Source organism: Podarcis filfolensis (assembly GCF_964270895.1).
Source record: "Podarcis filfolensis genome assembly, chromosome: 14".
NCBI classification, from domain to species: Eukaryota; Metazoa; Chordata; class Lepidosauria; order Squamata; family Lacertidae; genus Podarcis; species Podarcis filfolensis.
In genome coordinates this window covers 10,358,753-10,379,308 of record NC_139616.1, presented here as the reverse complement: position 1 = coordinate 10,379,308, position 20,556 = coordinate 10,358,753, and the positions used below count along the sequence as shown (strand labels likewise).

Below are 20,556 nucleotides of genomic sequence, written 5' to 3'. Positions count from 1 at the left end.
TAATAACAATGGTAGCAGCAACAGCAACAACTCAAGTTTTAAAAGGAAATTTAAAGCAATGTTTCAAATGAAGATTTTCTGTTACAGAATAGGGGTTTATTTGTTTTTGCCTCCCTGTGTTTTAATTTAGCCATAATAAGCAATATAATACTAACTACAACACTGTGTGCTCAAATATATCAGCAGCATGTAACACACCCAGAAGGAAATTTCATTCACCTTTATAGATTTGCAATTTAGTGTGCTCTATTTTCAAAAAGCATATTTATAGAAACTTAAGCAGTTATTTAAAACCCATTACTCAAAACACAGTGATGTTACTTTGGAACGTGTCATGTGAATAATTAAATGGAGCAGATGTGCATTCATACCTAACCGCAAAGTTTTAAATTCAGGTAACGTTGCAGAAGCACAGAGCTGGTAGAAGATATGATAATTTCTCTCTTCTTCTGCCTATAATAAAATGAAATAAAAGATATCTATAAACACATAAATACCTTTATAGACACACACACACACACGGATGATTCCATTTTGTACTTTAATGAAGAACCTACGAGATGGCAGTGAAGGCCGCTAAGAAGTCCTACTTCTCAGCCTCCATTGCCTCCGCTAGCTCTCGCCCGGCGCAATTATTTAGTATAATTAGGTCTTTAACATCCCTTGAAGGACAGCCAAATTTAAATAACAATTTGACACACAGCTGTGAGGCATTTGCGAGCTTTTTTGCAGAGAAGGTCCTGTTGCTCCGCCATGACCTCCCTGCCAATTTGGATACAATAAAGGAACTGGAGGCCCCTCGACTGTCCTCGGGTCCAGTATTGGACCACTTTGACCGGATATCCCCAGCCGATGTGGACAGACTCCTCCGAGCTGGAAAGCCCACCACCTGTCCTCCTGACCCATGCCCGTCTTGGCTGATTAGAGCGTGTCCAGACGAGGTGCGGGCCCCCCTGGGTGATATCATCAATTTGTCCCTTGGCACCGGGATATTCCCAGGGGAACTGAAGGAGGCAGTGGTGCGTCCGCTCTTAAAGAAAACATCATTAGATCCCTTAGATCTATCCAATTACCGCCCGGTTTCGAATCTTCCATTCCTGGGTAAGGTGATTGAGAGAGCGGTTGCTGAACAGCTTGGTAGGTTTCTGGATGAAACATCGGCTCTCGATCCATTCCAGTCCGGCTTCCGCGCTGGTCATGGGACCGAGACGGCTCTGGTCGCTCTAACAGATGATCTCCGCAGGCAGCTGGATCGAGGCGGGTCGGGGCTGCTGATTCTTCTAGACCTGTCAGCAGCCTTTGACATGGTCAATCACGAACTCCTAGACCACCGCCTTGCCGACGTGGGGATCCAGGGCACAGTCCTCCAATGGCTGCGCTCGTTTCTCTCTGGTCGGGGACAGAGGGTGGCGCTTGGGGGGGAATTGTCATCGCGCCACTCCTTGGTGTGTGGAGTGCCTCAGGGTGCGATTCTCTCCCCGATGCTTTTTAACATCTTTATGCGCCCCCTCGCCCAGCTTTTCCGGAGTTTTGGGCTGGGTTGCCATCAGTATGCCAATGACACCCAACTCTATCTGTTGATGGATGGCCATCCTGACTTGGCCCCAGACACACTGACCAGATGTCTGGAAGCTGTGGCTGGATGGTTACGTGGGAGCCGGTTGAAGTTAAATTCTTTGAAGACAGAGGTCCTCTGGCTGGGACGGAGCGATATGGGATTGAGGGGGCAATCCCATCTCTTGCGGGGGTGCAATTAGTGCCAGCACCATCCGTTAAGAGTTTGGGTAATCTTCGATACCTCCCTCTCTATGGAGGCGCAGATTACAGCTATAACAAAGGTGGCATTTTTTCATCTCCGCCAAGCTAAGCAGTTGGCTCCTTAGCTCTCTCGCCCTGACCTAGCCACTGTGATCCACGCGACGGTCACCTCCAGACTGGATTATTGTAACTCGCTCTACGTGGGGCTGCCCTTGAGACTGACCTAGAAACTCCAGCGGGTGCAGAATGCCGCGGCGAGACTCCTTATGGGGTCTTCGCTGCGAGATCATATTCATCCGGTACTCTACCAGCTGCACTGGCTCCCGGTGGAGTACAGGATCAGGTTTAAGGTGCTGGTTTTAATCTTTAAAGCCCTATACGGCCTAGGACCCTCATACCTACGGGACCGCCTCTCCTGGTATGTCCCACAGAGAAATTTACGGTCTGCAAATAAAAACATCCTGAAGATCCCAGGCCACAGAGAGGTTAGGCTGGCCTCAACTAGAGCCAGGGCTTTCTCGGCCGCGGCTCCAATCTGGTGGAACGCTCTGTCACAAGAGACTAGGGCCCTGCGGGACCTGACATCTTTCCGCAGGGCCTGCAAGACAGAGCTGTTCCACCAGGCCTTTGGTCAGGGCGCAGCCTGACCCCCTCCTCTGGCAATCTGCACAGAATTTTGCTTAATGGTTGCCATTAATTTGATTTTAATTTGATTTTAATTAATTTTATAATGAATGTTTTTAGAATGTTGGATTATTTTGATTGTTGTTAGCCGCCCTGAGCCCAGCTTCGGCTGGGGAGGGCGGGATATAAATAAAATTTATTATTATTATTATTATTAACTGAATGGACACTGGAGTAATAGGGATAATGTTAAACTCTCCAGGGACAAACATATATTAATTCAGCAAAATACTTCCCTTATTTCATTTGCTCTGCAAGCTTTCTAAAGGAAAAAGGTCACCAGCTGTCAATTAACGTAATGAAGGGAAACTTATAGCCCTCCAGATGTTGTTGGACTACAACTCCCATCATCCCTGATTACTGGGGCTGATGGGATCTGGAATCCAACAACGTCTGGACGGTCACAGGTTTCTTTTCTCTGGATTAACAGGTACAAACTGCAGGATTTATCAGCCTCCCATTGTATCCCATATGGAGGAACTGGAGATGATGGAGAAGGGGAGGGAGGGGATGTCACCCTCAGTATTTCTGTACGGAACCCTCCTCCTCCTCCTTCTCCTAGTCCACGGATGGAGGACCTGTGGCCCTCCATATTTTGTTGCACTTCAACCTTCATCAGCCCCAGCAAGATGGGAATTGGGAGTCCACCAACATCTAGCGTCACAGGTTATCCATCTCTTCCTTAGTCTTTCAGGACGTACACACTGCCTGAACACTCCCTCTACCCCTTGTAGTATAGCTGAAGTGGAGGGAAAATGTTCTTGTTTCTGCTCATTTCCCCTAGCTGCATGAACTGAAACACAGTTCCTGGTCTGGCAAAATAGTTCAGCTTTCAAGGAGTAAAATCCTTGTTATCTCTCTCTCTCTTTCTCAATAACATCACATTGCTAAGGAACTAATTGTTTCTCCTAACTATGCTAGATGGATGTGCAGTGATTCTGCATTAAGTAGCTGGACATGACACATTATTGTTCAATATTTCCAAAGCAACCATTCCTTGCCCTCCATGGATGCTAGGTTATGTAAGCATGCCATCATGTATCGACTCACAATGGAACTCCCACATGGACAAGCAAAAACAAATTTGTATTCATTTTACCTGAAATACCACTCGTGATTTTTCTAAGAGGTAAGTTCTCATGTTGGCACCAATGATTCGAAACCTTTTATCAAAACCTATTTCGATGTACTTTCCGAAGCGGCTACTGTTGTCATTCCGTGTGGTTTTGGCATTCCCAATAGACTGTGAGAGGGAAAACAAAGAGGGATTAACAATTTGAGGCTGCAACCTTATACACACTTACCTGGGGGTAAGTCCCACTGAACTCAATGAGGCTTACTTTTGAGTGGACATGCAAAGGATTGCACAGTTTTCCTTATTTTGCACAGTTTTTTAAATTTAAGATTTTGTAGTTTTTTTGGGGGGGAGTTGTTTGTTTATATCAATACAACAAACACAGCAATAACAACAAAAAACCAAACAATAATAAAACCAGAGTGAAGGGGGAAAGGAAAGGAAAAGGGGGAGAGGAGGCAGTCAATATTCAGCTTTCCCGGTTAAGAACCTACCTGCAGCATTAGAGGAGGTGGCTGAATTACATTACAAGAAATTACCTGAACCACAAATGAAGCCTATTGACTATTAAATATGGAATTTCACTCTGGCTGTGATGTTTAATATAATCATTGGCTACATGACTTAATTAGCTAAAACTTATTTTAATTTAATGGACTAAAAATGTGTGCCGGATTCATCAAGCAGTTAAAAAAACACACCAAGTACTTATGAAAACTGCAGGTTCCACCCTTTTTTCTCAGAAACATACTTCCAAGATAAGTCTGCTTTGACACATGCATGCATTATTTAAAAAGAAATGCTTCTTACTCTAGAACTATTGTTTTTACCAATATATACATTTAATCAGTACATCATTCCATTAACTGAGTAAACTCATACGATTAAGAAAATTTAATCTAATTATTCCACCATGTGGAACACCCTTCCATCAGATGTCAAGGAGATGAGTAACTATATAACCTTTAGAAGATATCTGAAGGCAGCCCTGTAAAGGAAAGCCTTTTAATGTGCAATGTTTTAATATATGTTGGAACCCGTCCAAAGTGGCTGGGGCAGCCCAGCTGGATAGGCAGGATATTATTATTATTAATAATAATAATAATAATAATAGTTGTTCAGTTTGCAGCCCTAATTTCATGAATAATGTCTCCTCTCCTCAAAAATACATTAATAAATGCAACCATGTCATTTACAGACACAAGCAGACCTCTTTATGTGGGAAGATAAAGTAGCAGTAAATATGAAAGCAATTCATTAAAAAACATATAGACAGCAGCAGAAAAGTCCCTTTTCTTAAGATGAGTTTCCTACATGTATTTCTCTTGCAACTACCTGCATGTTAGTGGCACTCTATGGCACAAATCCACAAACTAATACTACTTTCTAAGCCAGATCCTGATCTTCTCCAGAAGCCGGAGATTATACAAATGGAAGCTTGGTGGGGCAAAAATAGAGCAAGTCCTAAAATTTCAATACCTAGGAGTCATTTTTCAATACAATTTGGGGTGGAAAGCTCACATTCAACACCTACTTAATAAGGCCAAAACCTTGTCATATGCGCTCCTCCGATTCTTCTTTTCGGACGGAGCTTTGCATGTTCCCTCGGCCCTAAAGGTGTTCAAGGCAAAAGTGGTTGCCGTGCTTGCTTATGCTGCCCCGCTCTGGGCCGTGATGACAGATCTTGCTCCCCTTGAGACTCTGCAAAGCCAATTCCTACGTCGGCTCCTAATGCTCCCCCTGTGCGTAAGCAACGCAGCCATGCGACTAGAATTGAAGGTCGCATCCCTAGAAACTTGCCTGTGGAAGCAAGTCTTCAATTACTGGTTATCATTGTGGCATAGATTACCAAACCATTACCTTGCCCAATGCTTATGGCGAGATGAATTCTCCAGCCTTTGGACTAGCAGAATTCATGCCAAACTCCTGAGTTATGGAATCTCTCCCTCAGATTCCCTAAAACTAGACCAAATCACTGCTCAGAGACTGATCCGCCAAAGACTGGATGACATCGATTTACAGCGAAATTATACGCTGGGGGGAGGTGTTTGTTCGCCCCAGAACATTGGTATCACTTTAACTTACTGCGTTCCATCATACCTCTCCTCCCTTTCGACTGTTGCACATAGACTGGCCTTCACCAAAGCGAGGTTTAACGTTTTTCCCTCCAATGTCCTGAGACATAGGTTCTCAAAGGGTCAAGCCCCCGCCGTGTGCGAATGTGATAAGGTGTCGCCGGAGTCGCTCCAGCACATTATGTTCACTTGCCCCTTGTTTAATGTGCTACGGGCAAATTTGTTGGGATCAATCATACAGAAACTAGAGGGTACCCCACCAAAATTCCACCTTGCCCAAATCTTGCAGGACAAGGATACCCACACGACCCTGAAGGTGGCTAGGTTCCTAGTTGCTGTCCTTTCCCAAAAGCGACGCCAAGGAGCTCTACAAGCTAATTAAGGCGTAGTATGCCTTTCCATTTTATAGTATTTTATTGTTATAGTAGTGTTTTAGCGATTGCTTTTTTTTCTCCTTACGGCACAAGCTGTTATTTATGTGTTGTTTTTACCTGTATGGGCCTATGGCCGTAATAAATGATATTCTATTCTACTTTCTAAGCCACTTGCCTTATTCCTGCACCTGTCACATCGGAGTTGCAGGGGGCAGCATATCACAAGAAGCATAATATGACACAAATTGGTTAAATATAAGACTTTTGAAGTAGTGGGGACATCTTTGTAAGGACCATAGCTTGGTGGGAATGCATTTGCTTTGTACACAGAAGCTCCTAAGTTCAGCCTTCCGCCTCCTATCTCTGGATAGGACTGGGAGAGACCTCCGTCTGAAATCCTGGAGAGCTTTTGCAAATCAGTCTAGACCAGAGCTTTCCAAACATTTCATGTTGGTGACACACCTTTTAGACATGCATCATTTTGCAACACGGTAAGTCAGTTTTACTAGCAAACCAGAGGTTAAACTAACCCCTTTCCAACGCCAGGAGGAGTCCGGGAAGCATTCACACGACACCTACATGCTGCAGCCGACACACTAACATGTCGTGACACACAGTTTGGAAAGCTCTGATCTAGACAGTACTGAGACAAATAAACCAGTGATCTGATGCAGTATAAGTTTCCTATGTTCCTAATGCACTGAATTACTCATTCCGTGCCTTTGTACCTGTAACCCTCCAGATGTCGTAGTATTACAAGTCCCGTCAGCCCCATCAATGGCCAGAGATGGTGAGAGTTGACGGCCAACAGCAACAGGAGGGCCCCAAGTTCCCCAATCTCTGGCCTAGTAAAAAGGGATGCGATTCTCAGGCTCAAAGCTCTGGGTGTGCCTTTTGCAACATAATCAACATTTCACAGGGTTGAAGTGAGAGTAAAGGAGATGAGAACTGGAATTGTACACTGCAAATCCTACAGAAATTACCTTCAAAATAGTTCTCAGTGGTTTCTTGTATGTTGGAGACAAAATTTAGCAACAGCTCTACAGGTCTACAAACAGTATTTTGCAAGTTTCCTAGAACTATCCCCATAAAAATGCTGTATCACGCTACAAGAATGAAAATATATGCCCATTTGTTAGTGCATTTGGTACCAATAAGTGTTCAGTAATATTATTTGGAAATGTCACACAACACAGCAAACCAGGCAAAATTACCTTATCTCTGAATACTTAAAAAAAACTGTGCCAAAGTTGCATTAGGGCAGACAGTGTCATCTCCGCTTTTTTTCTTTTCAAGAAATGCTTAGAACAAGGAAAAGGTATATTTTTTAAAATTACCAAGGGAGAAAGGGAGCTTCATTCAACGTCAACAATTCCCATGAAATTTGTTTATAATTATGACATTCCTCTAAATTTAATTCCATACCAGACCATATGGAATGAATTTCAGCTTAACTAGCATGATCACGATGCTTGTTGTCAATTACTTAATGCTTTTATTGTTTTTCTATCTATACCATCTTTCTGCCAAGACAACTACAACATGCTTTAGGACATGATTTTAATGTTATATGTCACTTTTGGTATTTTTAAAATAGAAAAGCAATTAAGAACTACAAATAAAAGTTTAATACAGTACAGTGCAACATTCTATTAAATAGGGTTCTTTTTCAGAGGCTTGTGTAACTCCAAAATATTATTATATTGCTGAAAGGCATTGTTTAGGTACCTCCCTAAAATGTCTTTGTCTAGCGCCAGGGCTATTCAGAGGATATTCACCCTGCAAGATTTGTATGTATTATGAGATTAGGACTAAGGGTCATACACTAAGAAGTAAGGTTTGAGTGCCAGGGACAGGGACATCCCATCTTAAAATAAAACAAATAAAATATGGAGTGGGGGTTGGGGCGATGCGTAAGCTTCAAACCCACTCCTTATTTCACAGCACATGGAAATTCTGGTAAATGATAACTATATGAGCAGACATTCATTCTCTGAAGTTCGGATTAGAAAGAATTAGTCACTCACTGTGTTACCCGCTTGTCAGAGCTACCCTAGGTCCCAGCTCACAAAGGACCAACGCTGCTTCGTTGTTAAGTATAAAAGTCTTTATTGAAGTTCAGTTTCACTTCCAGAGCCGCAGCGCGCAGCCCCACGTCTAAAGTGTCAGACCACTGATGCTCCGTCTGAGTCTCCTCCCCCTTGACACCAATTTAAGATTCTAGCCTTGCTCCACCTTCTCCGCTGCTCCTTCCTCCTCTGGGTCCGCCTGCCCGCCGGGGTTCCGCCCTTTCTAGCCTCTTCTCCCGCTGATTCCCCTGAGCCTTCTCCCTCCCTCCGGCGGGCTTTAGGAGCTGGTTCCCCATCCGGGTCTCCTGCTGTTCCGCGCGCCTGCACATTTGAACTTGGCGCGCGCGCCCAGCCAGCAGCTTTCCTCCTGACCGTTCCACTGCTGCTGTCACTGCTTCCCCCATCGGGGGGGCTAGCTGCAACTGACCTCCCCTCCGTTGGAGGCGTGGTCAGCCCTGACTCCCTCTCTGGAGGAGACACTGCTCCTGACACATGTGACTCCTCCCCCCCACTACGCTCTGGTGGGGAAACTGGTCCTGATCCTCCACTGCTGCTTTCGGGTTCCCCTCTGGCTCCTTGTTTCTGGTGCGTCCCCCCTGGGACCCCCCTTGCCCTGACCATCGGCGCCCCCTTCTGGGAATCTTCTGATTCGCTGGAGAAGCTCATGGAATCTCTCGGGCCACTGTCATACTCCCCTACGCTGCCCTCGGATTCTTCCCCTTCGCTCTCCCAATCCTCTCTCCCCAGTGCTCCTGCTCCTGATTCCTCTTCACTTTTTAGAAGGATGCAAATGAACAAGAAAAAGGGGAGCACCCAAAGGTGATGTTCAGCTTTTAAAAAATACTATTCGGTGAAGTGAATATTGCCTGAAATATTTTTATCATTTTTATCATTTCCTTTTCTTCCAGCTAAAGGCCAACAGTTCGACCCGCCATATTTCAAGGCTAGGGTGGGGTTATTATCTTCCATTTGTAATAAAACTACCTTGACAACCAACATTTCCCTGCAAACCCCTGGCTTCACTTTAGCAAAGGCAAATCAGCTAGCAAAAGAACCCTCCATTAGACTTAAAGTAACCATGTTCCTGGTCTTACCTCCATTATAGGATTGGAAGCCAATACTCTCTCTTCGACATTAGCTTCACTTGCAGACCCGCTTACAGTGGCAAAATATCTCATAGCATATTTAGCAGAGACTGTTTTTCCAGCTCCAGATTCTCCACTTACAATAATTGACTGGTTCCGTTCATCTCTGAAATGGAAACAAATCAGTTTCTGTTGTATTAATGTTCATCCATCTTGACTCGGACGTGCATATCGTGTTTGGGACAACGTGCAAAGAAGACACAATCTAAGAAAGTAGAAGCCTAAAAATTGTATAAATGTTACTTCAAAGGAGAAGAGCTTGTTTACATACAAACAAACAAACAAACAAACAAACAAACGTATGTACAGGTGTGTCTCATATGGAACTTGGAATAGCAATATTTTGCATTCAAAAGTTCCTTATACAAAGCATCAAAACATTTCATCAAAGATAGCAAATCAGTAACTCAGTTGTATGAATCTACAAGAAATGCAGGGGTAGAGCTTTTTTCCTATTCAAGACATGAGACTATGCAAGAAAGAATACTTTTGTATTTTAATCTTTGAACAAAATATGTATTTCAGCATTAAAACAAAAAGCTGCATTCCAACTGCCCTCAATATCCTAGATATCAGGGGTTCTCAAACTCCCCAGGGTCCACTTGAGGACTGCTGAAAATTACTGAGGACCACTGGTCATAAATTGACTGCAAGGGCAGAGCCAGTCAAAGAATGGCAACAGATGGAGGCAGAGTTTGACATAATCAGTTGGCAAACACTGACATCCGCCTTTGGAAATTGCTTCTTTATCCTCTCCCTCAGCTCATCATGCCCCTTTTGACGCCATCTTTCTCTTTCTCTCTCTTTTCATTCCCTCACACTTGGCTGCACACTCTGACCATTTCCTTTCTTTCCTTCTCTCTTTTCCCTCTCCTCCTCTTCAACTTAGCATGCAACATCCTTGTTCCCACTTCCATGTAGACAGAAAACTCCATGGCATTTGAGGCTGGCATAGCCCAGTCAGTAGATCATGAGATTCCAGATCTCGGGGTTGTGGGTTCGAACCCCACATTGGGCAAAAAATTCCTGCATTGCAAGGGGTTGGAGTAGGTGACTCTTGTGCAGTGTTCAAAACTCCCACTGTTCTAGGTGCATTTTGTGACCAGTAATTTCATTAGCGCGAGCAGTTTCTGAGCTCTGGGCACAGTACTGCGCATAAGTTTTCAAATTAAAACTGCAAAGTGGAAGGAGAGGAGGACCTTTTTCTGCCTCCCCACTTCCAGCTACTCTCTGAAGACTGGAGAAGAGACCCTTTTAAGAATATTAGGGGGGTGGGTAGGTGAAGGACTAGACCATGTGAAAAATGAACATAATATTTTAGCTGCAGGTTATTCATTTTCAGCTCTGTATACTTGTTATAAAAAGCGTGCTTAGACATTCTGTTGTTGCACCCATAACCTAGGTTTAAGGTGCTATTTAGCTCCTAGCTTTCATATCTCAGTTTTTAACACTGCCCTTGTGGTCCCTTTCAACTCTTCAATTCTATCATTCCATGGGTGAGGGATGGATTGAAATGCTGAAGCCCATCTGAAAGGGAACTAAGGGCTATTAACCCACAGTCTGAGAAACGCTGCACCAGATGGGTTTTTTCCTTCTCATTCTGATTACTATTAAGCAACTAAAATTGTAGAATTGGAAGAGACCCCAAGGGCCATCTAGTTCAACCCCCTGCAGTACAGGAATCTTAACACACGGTGAGTCCCCCATCCAATTTCAAACCATACCAGATGTAAAACTGTGCTAGCAGTTTAACTGCTGCACCACTAGGAGGGGCCAGTGGGAGATTCTCCCACATGTAGAAATAATCCACGCAACTGTTCTTTCCAGTGTGACAATTAGAAATATGCACTGGCAGGCCAGGATCAATGGGAGAAAGCTAACAGCACCTTGACCTGATGACTGCCACCACTAAATTCTTTCTCCCCTCCACCATGGAGAGAAGGAAGTGAAGGGATGAGCTTTAGGAAGTCCCTGATCTGACTCAAGAAGCTTTGTTGTTGTTTAGTCGTTTAGTCGTGTCCGACTCTTTGTGACCCCATGGACCAGAGCACACCAGGCACTCCTGTCTTCCACTGTCTCCTGCAGTTTGGTCAAACTCATGTTAGTAGCTTCAAGAACACTGTCCAACCACCTCGTCCTCTGTTGTCCCCTTCTCCTTGTGCCCTTAATCTTTCCCAACATCAGGGTCTTTTCCAGGGAGTCTTCTCTTCTCATGAGGTGGCCAAAGTACTGGAGCCTCAGCTTCAGGATCTGTCCTTCCAGTGAGCACTCAGGGCTGATTTCCTTAGGAATGGATAGGTTTGATCTTCTTGCAGTCCATGGGACTCTCAAGAGTCTCCTCCAGCACCATAATTCAAAAGCATCAATTCTTCGGCGATCAGCCTTCTTTATGGTCCAGCTCTCACTTCCATACATCACTACTGGGAAAACCATAGCTTTTACTACACGGACCTTTGTTGGCAAGGTGATGTCTCTGCTTTTTAAGATGCTATCTAGGTTTGTCATTGCTTTTCTCCCAAGAAGCAGGCGTCTTTTAATTTCATGACTGCTGTCACCATCTGCAGTGATCATGGAGCCCAAGAAAGTAAAATTTCTCACTGCCTCCATTTCTTCCCCTTCTGTTTGCCAGGAGGTGATGGGACCAGTGGCCATGATCTTCGTTTTTTTGATGTTGAGCTTCAGACCATATTTTGCACTCTCCTCTTTCACCCTCATTAAAAGGTTCTTTAATTCCTCCTCACTTTCTGCCATCAAGGTTGTGTCATCTGCATATCTGAGGTTGTTGATATTTCTTCTGGCAAGCATGTGAAAACATCACAAGAATCACCTACATTCTCTTTGAATTTGGGCTGCACGCAGGACCAATGTTCAACCCTAGTGACAATGAGGTGGACAGCAATATGTATTCTTTTGTCATATTTCAGAAGATATATGAGGCTATGATGAAGCAATGTGATGGAGCAAAGGGAGCAGAAGTACAGCTAGCTATTTTCTTGCCAGTCCATTCACTGCAGGAGGAGGGGTCCAATCCAGCAGAAGTCAGTGGAAGCCAATGAAATAAGTGTAACTGAAAGACAGTTCCGTGTTTATGCTCCACTGACTTCCTTGGGAATTGGAGCAATTTTAAATGTAAGAAGTAGCTAGAAGAAGAAGTGCCAATCAGCAATAAAGAGAGTATCAGCTCAACCTTCCACATCCACTTTGATATCCCCCTTGAACACAGAGACATCAGAATTAAAACTGGCATGCATATTTAAGGCAGACTGGTGTGCAATTGAAGGACAAACCTTGACCCTAAGCATGACCCTACGCCTGTTTTCAAGGGGGCCAGAAAAGCTGCAACACACCATGGTGCAACGTGTCTGGTCCCACTTTTACTGTATGCGGATGAGGAGGCCTTATTATCTCTGACGAGGATAGGTCAGAAACATCTTTTACTCTCCCTAGTTTCCTATTGTGAAGCCAATAAACTTTCAACAAATTATGAGAAGACAAAAATTCTGGTCTTCTCTAATCCCTGGAAATTAGAGAAATGGAAAATAAGAGGGCAAGAAATCCAGCAAGTAAAGATGCAAAGAAATCTCGGAATTTTATTCCAGAGCAACTCAGGTTGGTCAAACCACTGCACATGTGCTGTAACATAGGCAAAGTGTACCTCCTCAGCAGTAACTCACTTTTATTGTCAGAAAGGTAACCAATTTATACTAGCTGCTATTCAGATTTTCAAGCTAAAGTGTCGTCCCAGCTACTTTTTGGGATCCCAATATGGATGCACGCATATAATAGTGACTGAGATAAGATACACTCAAGTTTCTTGAGACGTATCCTGGGGCTCCCAAGTTCAATCAAGTATGAGACGATGTGTACAGAACTAGGTATACACAAGATGGAATATTGGGTGTGGGCTAGCACTATAAAAACTGGTTGTGTTGCCTTTATCGTTGCCAACTTTCCGAGTCTGCTCTCTGACTTGCTTAAGGACTCTTATAAATCCAGATGGTTCCAATTCTTACATAGCAAAATCAGATCTATTGGTATTGACTTGGAACCCTTGTATAATTCAACTGAGCAATATATTTATTGCAATATTCAAAGCAAATTAAGGGACACTGGAAAACAAAACATCGAGTCAGCTGTAAATAAATTTTGCTCCCCCAAGTTCTATGGTTTAAATACAACAGATAACAGGGTCACTAATATCTCAAAATTAATAATTCCAGTCCAACGCAGGACCTTTATGTTAGCCCGACTGAACGTTTTCCCCTTTGTCAAGGGCAGATATTTAAACATCCCCAGAAATAACAGACATTGAGAATGTTCTTTGAATGTGCTGGACACTATAGAACCTATCATTTTCTACTGTCTATTGTACAACCAGCTACACAGAGGCGTGCTATCCCATTTTTTGGGTCGTCTAACATCATGGCACAATGAAAATGTCAGATTTTATCTGTCTGACATTAACCCCGAAGTAACTGTAAGGATGGCTGAGTTTTTGTCAATAGTATCTCTTAAAGTGGTGAATGGCACTATTGAGCGGGAAGAAATCCCAACGAAAATCCTCATCATTATATATTTTACATGGCTGTTTATTTGTATATATTTTAATTTTTTATATACGGATGTTTTATGATGGCCTATACTTGCAATGCCTAATAAAGGTTTGGCAAAGTAAGATGCAACACATCCCTTGAAGAGCAAGACATCAGAAAGGAAATTGGCATGCCCATTCAGGACTTTCTGCATGCCAAAGACAAATCTAGCTGGACCCCAGTACCTGTTTCTATGGAGCCTGGGAAAGCTGAATGGCACAACAATGTGATGTTGACTTGGTGACGGAGAGAGCTCAGCGAAATATGGCACGTATTTTTACAAGTTAGTTTTCCATGAGGTGTGAACGGCTCCTTCTCTCCTGCAAGTCTTCAACAAGCAGGGGGAAGAGAAAATGCACAATATATGTTGAAATGCAGGCTTAAGAGGTTGGGGTTTCAGAATGAAGGTTTGTAAAGACATCCACTTCATGTTCAAGCCTGAGATCAGCTCTCGCAGAAGGTCTGAAACCAGCTCCAACTTTTCCCATATTAATGCATTGCATGCAATCTCAAGTTAAACATGCCAGGGCAGATTTGTTGAAAAATAATAATAATGCAGAAGTAGGGGCAACTAATTATAATAGGCTCTGGGGAAACACACAATTGCTCCATGTTTAAAAGGGGAAGAGTGAAAAGGGAAGGAGAACATACACAAGACAAGGATTATACCCAATACAAAACCTTATTAGAATACACAATGCTTACAATCAGTTTTTAATAGGCTGGGGCACAGGGAAGTCTAGTATTCCAAGATGGCTCTTCCCTTAGGTTAAATGCAATACAACTTTCCTAAAAAGTCATTTTGATAAGGATTTATATATTACTAATGGAAACATTTGATAGGCACTCTGTAGTCCCTTCAAAGCACATTAGCACTCTTTACTAACATCAGTATAGGCCCCCACCCCACCTCCGCACACACACACACACACACACACACACACTTTCTCTCACTAGGGCTATGCAGAATACACTATTAAATTCCCTGTATGCAGCCTATTATAACACCCTCTGGCAAGTACCTGGCACAGACAGCCTCTATATAAGCAGAATCAGCTGGTGCTGTCTATTCTGCAGTGAATTTCTATGCTAGACAGGAGTTCATTGTGCATTTTCGTAGACTGAACTTGAACTTGCCCCCCAGTCCAGGCTTAGAAGGCTTCATGCCACCAGACTCAGTGTCATTTTTATTCAGAAAGCTAGTTTTCGTGATATGAGACACGATTCTACAATCTAGGGCAATTTAATTATATTTATATTTAGGATATAATGTCACACAGATTCTAATAATCACTTATCAGAGCAAAGACTATACAGTGGTACCTTAGTTTACTAACTTAATCCATTCCAGAAATCCGTTCTTAAACCAAAGCATTCTTAAACCAAGGTGTGCTTTCCCATAGCAGTGGGGAACTCAATTTACAAATGGAACACACTCAACAGGAAGCAAAACATGTTCTTATTTCAAGGCAAAGTTCACAAACCAAAACACCTACTTGCGGGTTTGCAGAGTTTTTAATCCTAGTTGTTCATAAACTAAGCTGTTCTTAAACCAAGGTACCACTGTAATTGTAAGTGATTATTTTTGGAATTGATTCATGAGTAAAAACTGCACAGAAGTCACCTCTCAGTATCTAAGGTTATAGAATACCTGTAGTCTTAGTCATAGATAGTTTGCCAAGCTTGGTGGCATGAATTCTGAGCCCAGCAGCAATCTAGACACAGAGTCAAAGGTTGCATAGGCACCAAATAAGGAGCTGGACCAGTTTCTGCTAGAGATCAGGAGACTTCACTGGTGTCTTCTCCTGAGCTTGAGGGACCCAATGGCTTACACAGTACCTGCCCTTAGGTACAGCAGCACAGGAGTGATCCTATAGTGCAGAGGAGGAGAGCCTTCAGATCAGAGGGCTGCCCTTTTAAGAAGCTAAGTTCTCCAAAAGGGGGTGGAGCCTTGGTGGGCAGAGATCCAGTTTGCTTTCAACCTCTGTCCAGCAAAGGTAGCCAGGAGTTACAGAACCACGGATAGCTATGAATGAGCTACTGATAGAAAGGGTGTTCAGCACAATAGGAAGCATGCAGCGATAGTCCAGCATCAAAACCTGTGGGAACTGGAGGCAAGACTAGACAAGACATCAACCATGCAACTAGCAACTGGATGGACGGCAATCTTATTTTATTGCAGGCAAGGAAATGGATACATGTTAAAGGCATAAAAAACTGGTAGATATGCAAAATCTAGCGACAGGTTTTTCCAAAGGCAACTGCACTGCTCTTTCAAGAAGTCTGTACTGCTGTTCAAGCCCTTTCAAGTCACAATTGTCTTGAGACATCCAGTATTTCCAAATCCTTCCTTGTCGCTTTTAAAATCAGGAAGAAGAGAAAGGCTATGAACTGAAGACAAATGATGTGGTAACACTGATGAAACCAAGCAGTTTGGAGGCTGGTCAGTGCCTGAGTGTGAAACCCTAGTGTGGTGCAATGGTGATAGTGTCAGACTAGGCTCAGGGACACCTAGGTTCAAATCTCCACTCAATTACAAAGCTCAGGAGAGCCTACTGGATCACACCAATGGCCCACCTAGTTCAGCTTCCTGTTCTCAATGTGGGCTCAAGAAAAAGAGCGCTATCCCCATTTGCCATTTCCAGCAACTAATTCAAAAGCATTACTGCCTTTGACCATGGAGGCAGAGCATAAACACGCCTAGGACCCACTAGGACCCATTGATAGCCTTAAAAGTAAAGGGACCCCTGACCATTAGGTCCAGTCGTGGCCGACTCTGGGGTTGCGGCGCTCATCTCGCTTTACTGGCCGAGGGAGCTGGCGCACAGCTTCCGGGTCATGTGGCCAGCATGACTAAGCCGCTTCTGACGAACCAGAGCAGCGCACGGAAATGCCGTTTACCTTCCCGCTGGAGCGGTATCTATTTATCTACTTGCACTTTGACGTGCTTTCGAACTGCTAGGTTGGCAGGAGGAAGACCGAGCAACGGGAGCTCACCCCGTCACGGGGATTCGAACCGGCAACCTTCTGATCGGCAAGTCCTAGGCTCTGTGGTTTAACCCACAGCGCCACCCGCATCCCTATTGATAGCCTTATCCTCCATGAATTGTCTAATCCTCTTTTAAATATTAATATTAATCTGTAACACACCCTGGGACCTTAGGGTGAAAGGCAGGTAATAAACTGCAATATAATAATAATAATAACAGCAACAACAATAATAATAGTAATATGGAGGAGGAGGTCATCACTGCCTTGTTGGTGGCCATCACTGTCTCCTGTGGGATCGAGTTCCATAGTTTATGCTTTGTTTAACTATGATGACCCTTGGGCCAGTCACCATCTCTTAGCCTAAGCTACCTCAGAAAGTTACCGCAAGAATGAAACAGGGGAGAGTTTAAGCGTGTCTTCATTTTTAGCTCCTTGGAAAGAAGTGGGTTAAAAAATGTAATGAACAAGCAAATTATATGCCTACTATCTTGAAGGAAGACAGGATGTACTATTTTCTAATCTGTTATTTGCACTTATCATTCCACTCCTGTCATCTTGCTTTTCTTCTGGTGTTTTTAATGAACATTCTGCAAACAAAAAAAGTCTGAACTTGCAATTTATTATCTTGCTTTGTCTTCCAGTCTACTGCCTCTAGAACATAATTCTTATAAAGTACTTTTGGGATCTTGTCAATTACCTTCTTCATAAAATTGACCATTAAGATCCTTAATTGTTCCTAAGCCACATCTTTGCACATCGTTATACAGCAAGAAGAAAGCTTTGCCTTTTGCACTGGCCTGTGCAATAAATTGTGGTCCAAATAGGATAATTAAGTTGTACTCTTCCTTTCAGAGATGTGGGGAGGATGCATTAGCTATCAGGTGTCATAAGATTGATAGATGCAAAAGCACTCAGTAAGCATTATGATTAGCCAGGTTAATTTTGAGATATTGGGTTATTACTGCTTCTAACATGGAGGCAGAGCGTTGCCATCACGGCTAGGAACCACTGATAGACATGTCTTCAATGAATTTGTATAATCCTCTTTTAAATATTAATATTAATGTTGTGTTTTAAAGGTTACAACCACCATTTCAATTAATTCAAAAAGTATTTGCAAGGCAAACTGGCCAGAGCTGATCAGCAGTTTCCTAAAACACACACCACCAATAAAGTTCACTTACACAAAACTGCCATGTACAGCTTGTCTAGGAAAGGAGATGCAAAATTGATTTCTCTACAGAACAATGAATTATGTATGTCACCTATGCTCCACATCATTGGTAGCAATAAAGAAAGTATTTTGTAGGATCTTACGCTAATGGTATTACGTATAATGGTATTATACATGAGCTTGAATTAAGTATGTCCATAGTAGAACTCCTAGAAGCAGCTATGAATAAGTTTCTGAATTTCCATGCATTTGGTATAATGTGATATTATTGTTTTTAATGGCCAGAAGTAGTATGAATGACAGACTTGCACCACAAGTCATACTGTATTTTAAATAACCTAAAGAATTGTGATACAGTGGTACCTCGGGTTACAGACGCTTCAGGTTACAGACGCTTCAGGTTACAGACTCTGCTAACCCAGAAATAGTACCTCGGGATAAGAACTTTGCTTCAGGATGAGAACAGAAATCGCACAGCGGCGGCGCTGCAGCAGCGGGAGGCCCCATTAGCTACAGTGGTGCTTCAGGTTAAGAACAGTTTCAGGTTAAGAATGGACCTCCGGAATGAATTAAGTACGTAACCAGAGGTACCACTGTAATAGCACAAAAAGTAATTTGGTTAATCTTTTTAGAAAGTGCTTAATAGTATTAACAAAAAAATAAATTTAAAGCACCTCCAATGTAGAAGTGATGTATAAAAACGAATGCCCTAACTAAGGTACAATCTGGTACTTGCATGTATTTTTTCCTTTTTATCTATTGGATGGTGTATATAAAAGAATTTTAAAAGAATTTTCTGTGCAGTTTTTGTAAAAGCCATTGATATTTATTTTGTAATAATAAGCTAAAAAGATAGTAAAGCTCACAGTTAAACACCACTGATTAAGACACGACAGCTCACACAACTCACCGTACAGAAAGCATGGAACTCTACAAACTTGGGACTAACTTTCCTCTGCGTATTTTAACATTACCTAGTGGGAACCAGAAAAAAGCTGACTCTGATCAGGCTGATCAGAGTGCCTTGTTTCAGTATGGTTTTAATCACAGAATTTGAAGATATCTAGTCTCTTCCCCTGTCGATACCATTAGGAAATTTCTCCTAGCATTTATCCAAAATCTGCTTCCCTTAAAGTCTGCTCCATCTTCTGTGTGACCACTGTTCAGATAGAGTCAACGATCATGCCTGCCCTTAATCTTATCTTCTGCACAACTGTACAACTGTGCAATACTTTATAGTGGAGAATGCAAAAAATATTGCTGAGCAATAGCTGGGCTGGTGCTGGTGATATACGGCCTCAATTAGAGAACTTATTCACCCAGTCTAAGTTTTTTTTTAAAGCCTTTCCATTGGTGACATTTCCATTTAAAGAATGAATAATGTTTTAAAGCACAAAAAAATTCTGAACCCGTCCCCCTCCAAAAAAACAAAACACCCAGCAGCAGCTAGCACCCCTCATCCAAAAGGGGTAGTTCATCCATCTGACACACCCAGCTTCATCCACTCAACATTTCCCCGGGTGATTTTTTTTCTTCAAGATGCAACAATTTAGAAAGCAGTTCTCTTACACAACCCACTGAAATGAAGGGGGAGCCATGCAAGACCACATTTGTCCCCAGCGTTTCAATGGAGACTGCACAGGAGAAATTCCCACTGGATTGGGGCTTTAGAATAATTTAAGGGTGCATCAAACTTGGACCACTAACCCTAAACACAGCACATGCTACTTAGCATAAGTGGGGTTTACTTCAGTAGTAACAGGTTTATAAAAACATGTCCTAATTTTAAGCCCACTCCTCCGGAAAAACTGCTGACCACAAAGACTGATAACATCTGGAGCAACGAGCCAGAGCTGCTTCTGAATCAAACCTGTCAAGGATTTAGTAGCGCCCCTTCCAACACGAAGGACTGAAGCTCCTTAGGGCTATTAATCAATCATGGCTTAAATGCACCAGATGCTTGATAAAAGCTCTAAGCCAGCCTCCCACAGCCTGGTGCCCTCCACATGTTGTGGACTGCAACTGACTTCAGCCCCAGCAAGCATGGACAATGGTCAGAGATGATGGGCATTGCTGTAGTACACTGGACAGTGCCACACTGGGGAAAGGCTGTGCTAAGAGAGATTTTATGGAACCGTATGCATTTTCATTTGGCAGTGTATCATTTCTCCCTCTCCCACATTCTACTCACAGACACAGCTGAAATGTGCAGAATGAACAACTGATAATGTACAAACACTTTCTACAAAGGTAAGCACACATGCAAATGGAAATAATCAGTATCTGCAAAATCATGACAGATTGCATTCCGGACAAAAAAAAAAAATGAGCCAGCAAGATGAAAGTTACTCCCTGAGGATTATTTCGTTGAGGTCACTGTTGCAACAGTCTGCTAATGCTCAGTGAACAGCTTCCAGCGGGGCACCTCATATGAACTTCAGGCTCCAATGCTAACCACATTTGACCTCAGTCTGTGTGGAAAGCAACTCGCTATGAGGGGTCTGCATAGCGTCTCTGCTACAAAATCAGACAGAAAGCAAACTCGGAAGTCCTAGCCCAGTGCAAATTGTATAGATGGTTGTGAATTCATTTAATTTTCTCTTTATTCTGAAGCTTAGG

At 42.9% G+C, this 20,556-nt stretch overlaps 1 protein-coding gene across 8 annotated transcripts in view; it reads right to left on the bottom strand.

The window, feature by feature from the left end:
- Positions 1 to 20,556, bottom strand: part of MYO5A (myosin VA) — a 128,163-nt gene that overhangs the window by 70,419 nt on the left and 37,188 nt on the right. For all 8 annotated transcript variants that reach the window (XM_083586125.1, XM_083586128.1, XM_083586130.1 and 5 more), the window contains exons 5-7: positions 9,130 to 9,286; positions 3,542 to 3,685; positions 372 to 453 (exon numbers count right to left, since the gene is read on the bottom strand). In XM_083586125.1, coding sequence (XP_083442251.1) covers positions 372 to 453; positions 3,542 to 3,685; positions 9,130 to 9,286 — 383 coding nt within the window. The remainder of the gene's footprint in view (positions 1 to 371; positions 454 to 3,541; positions 3,686 to 9,129; positions 9,287 to 20,556) is intronic.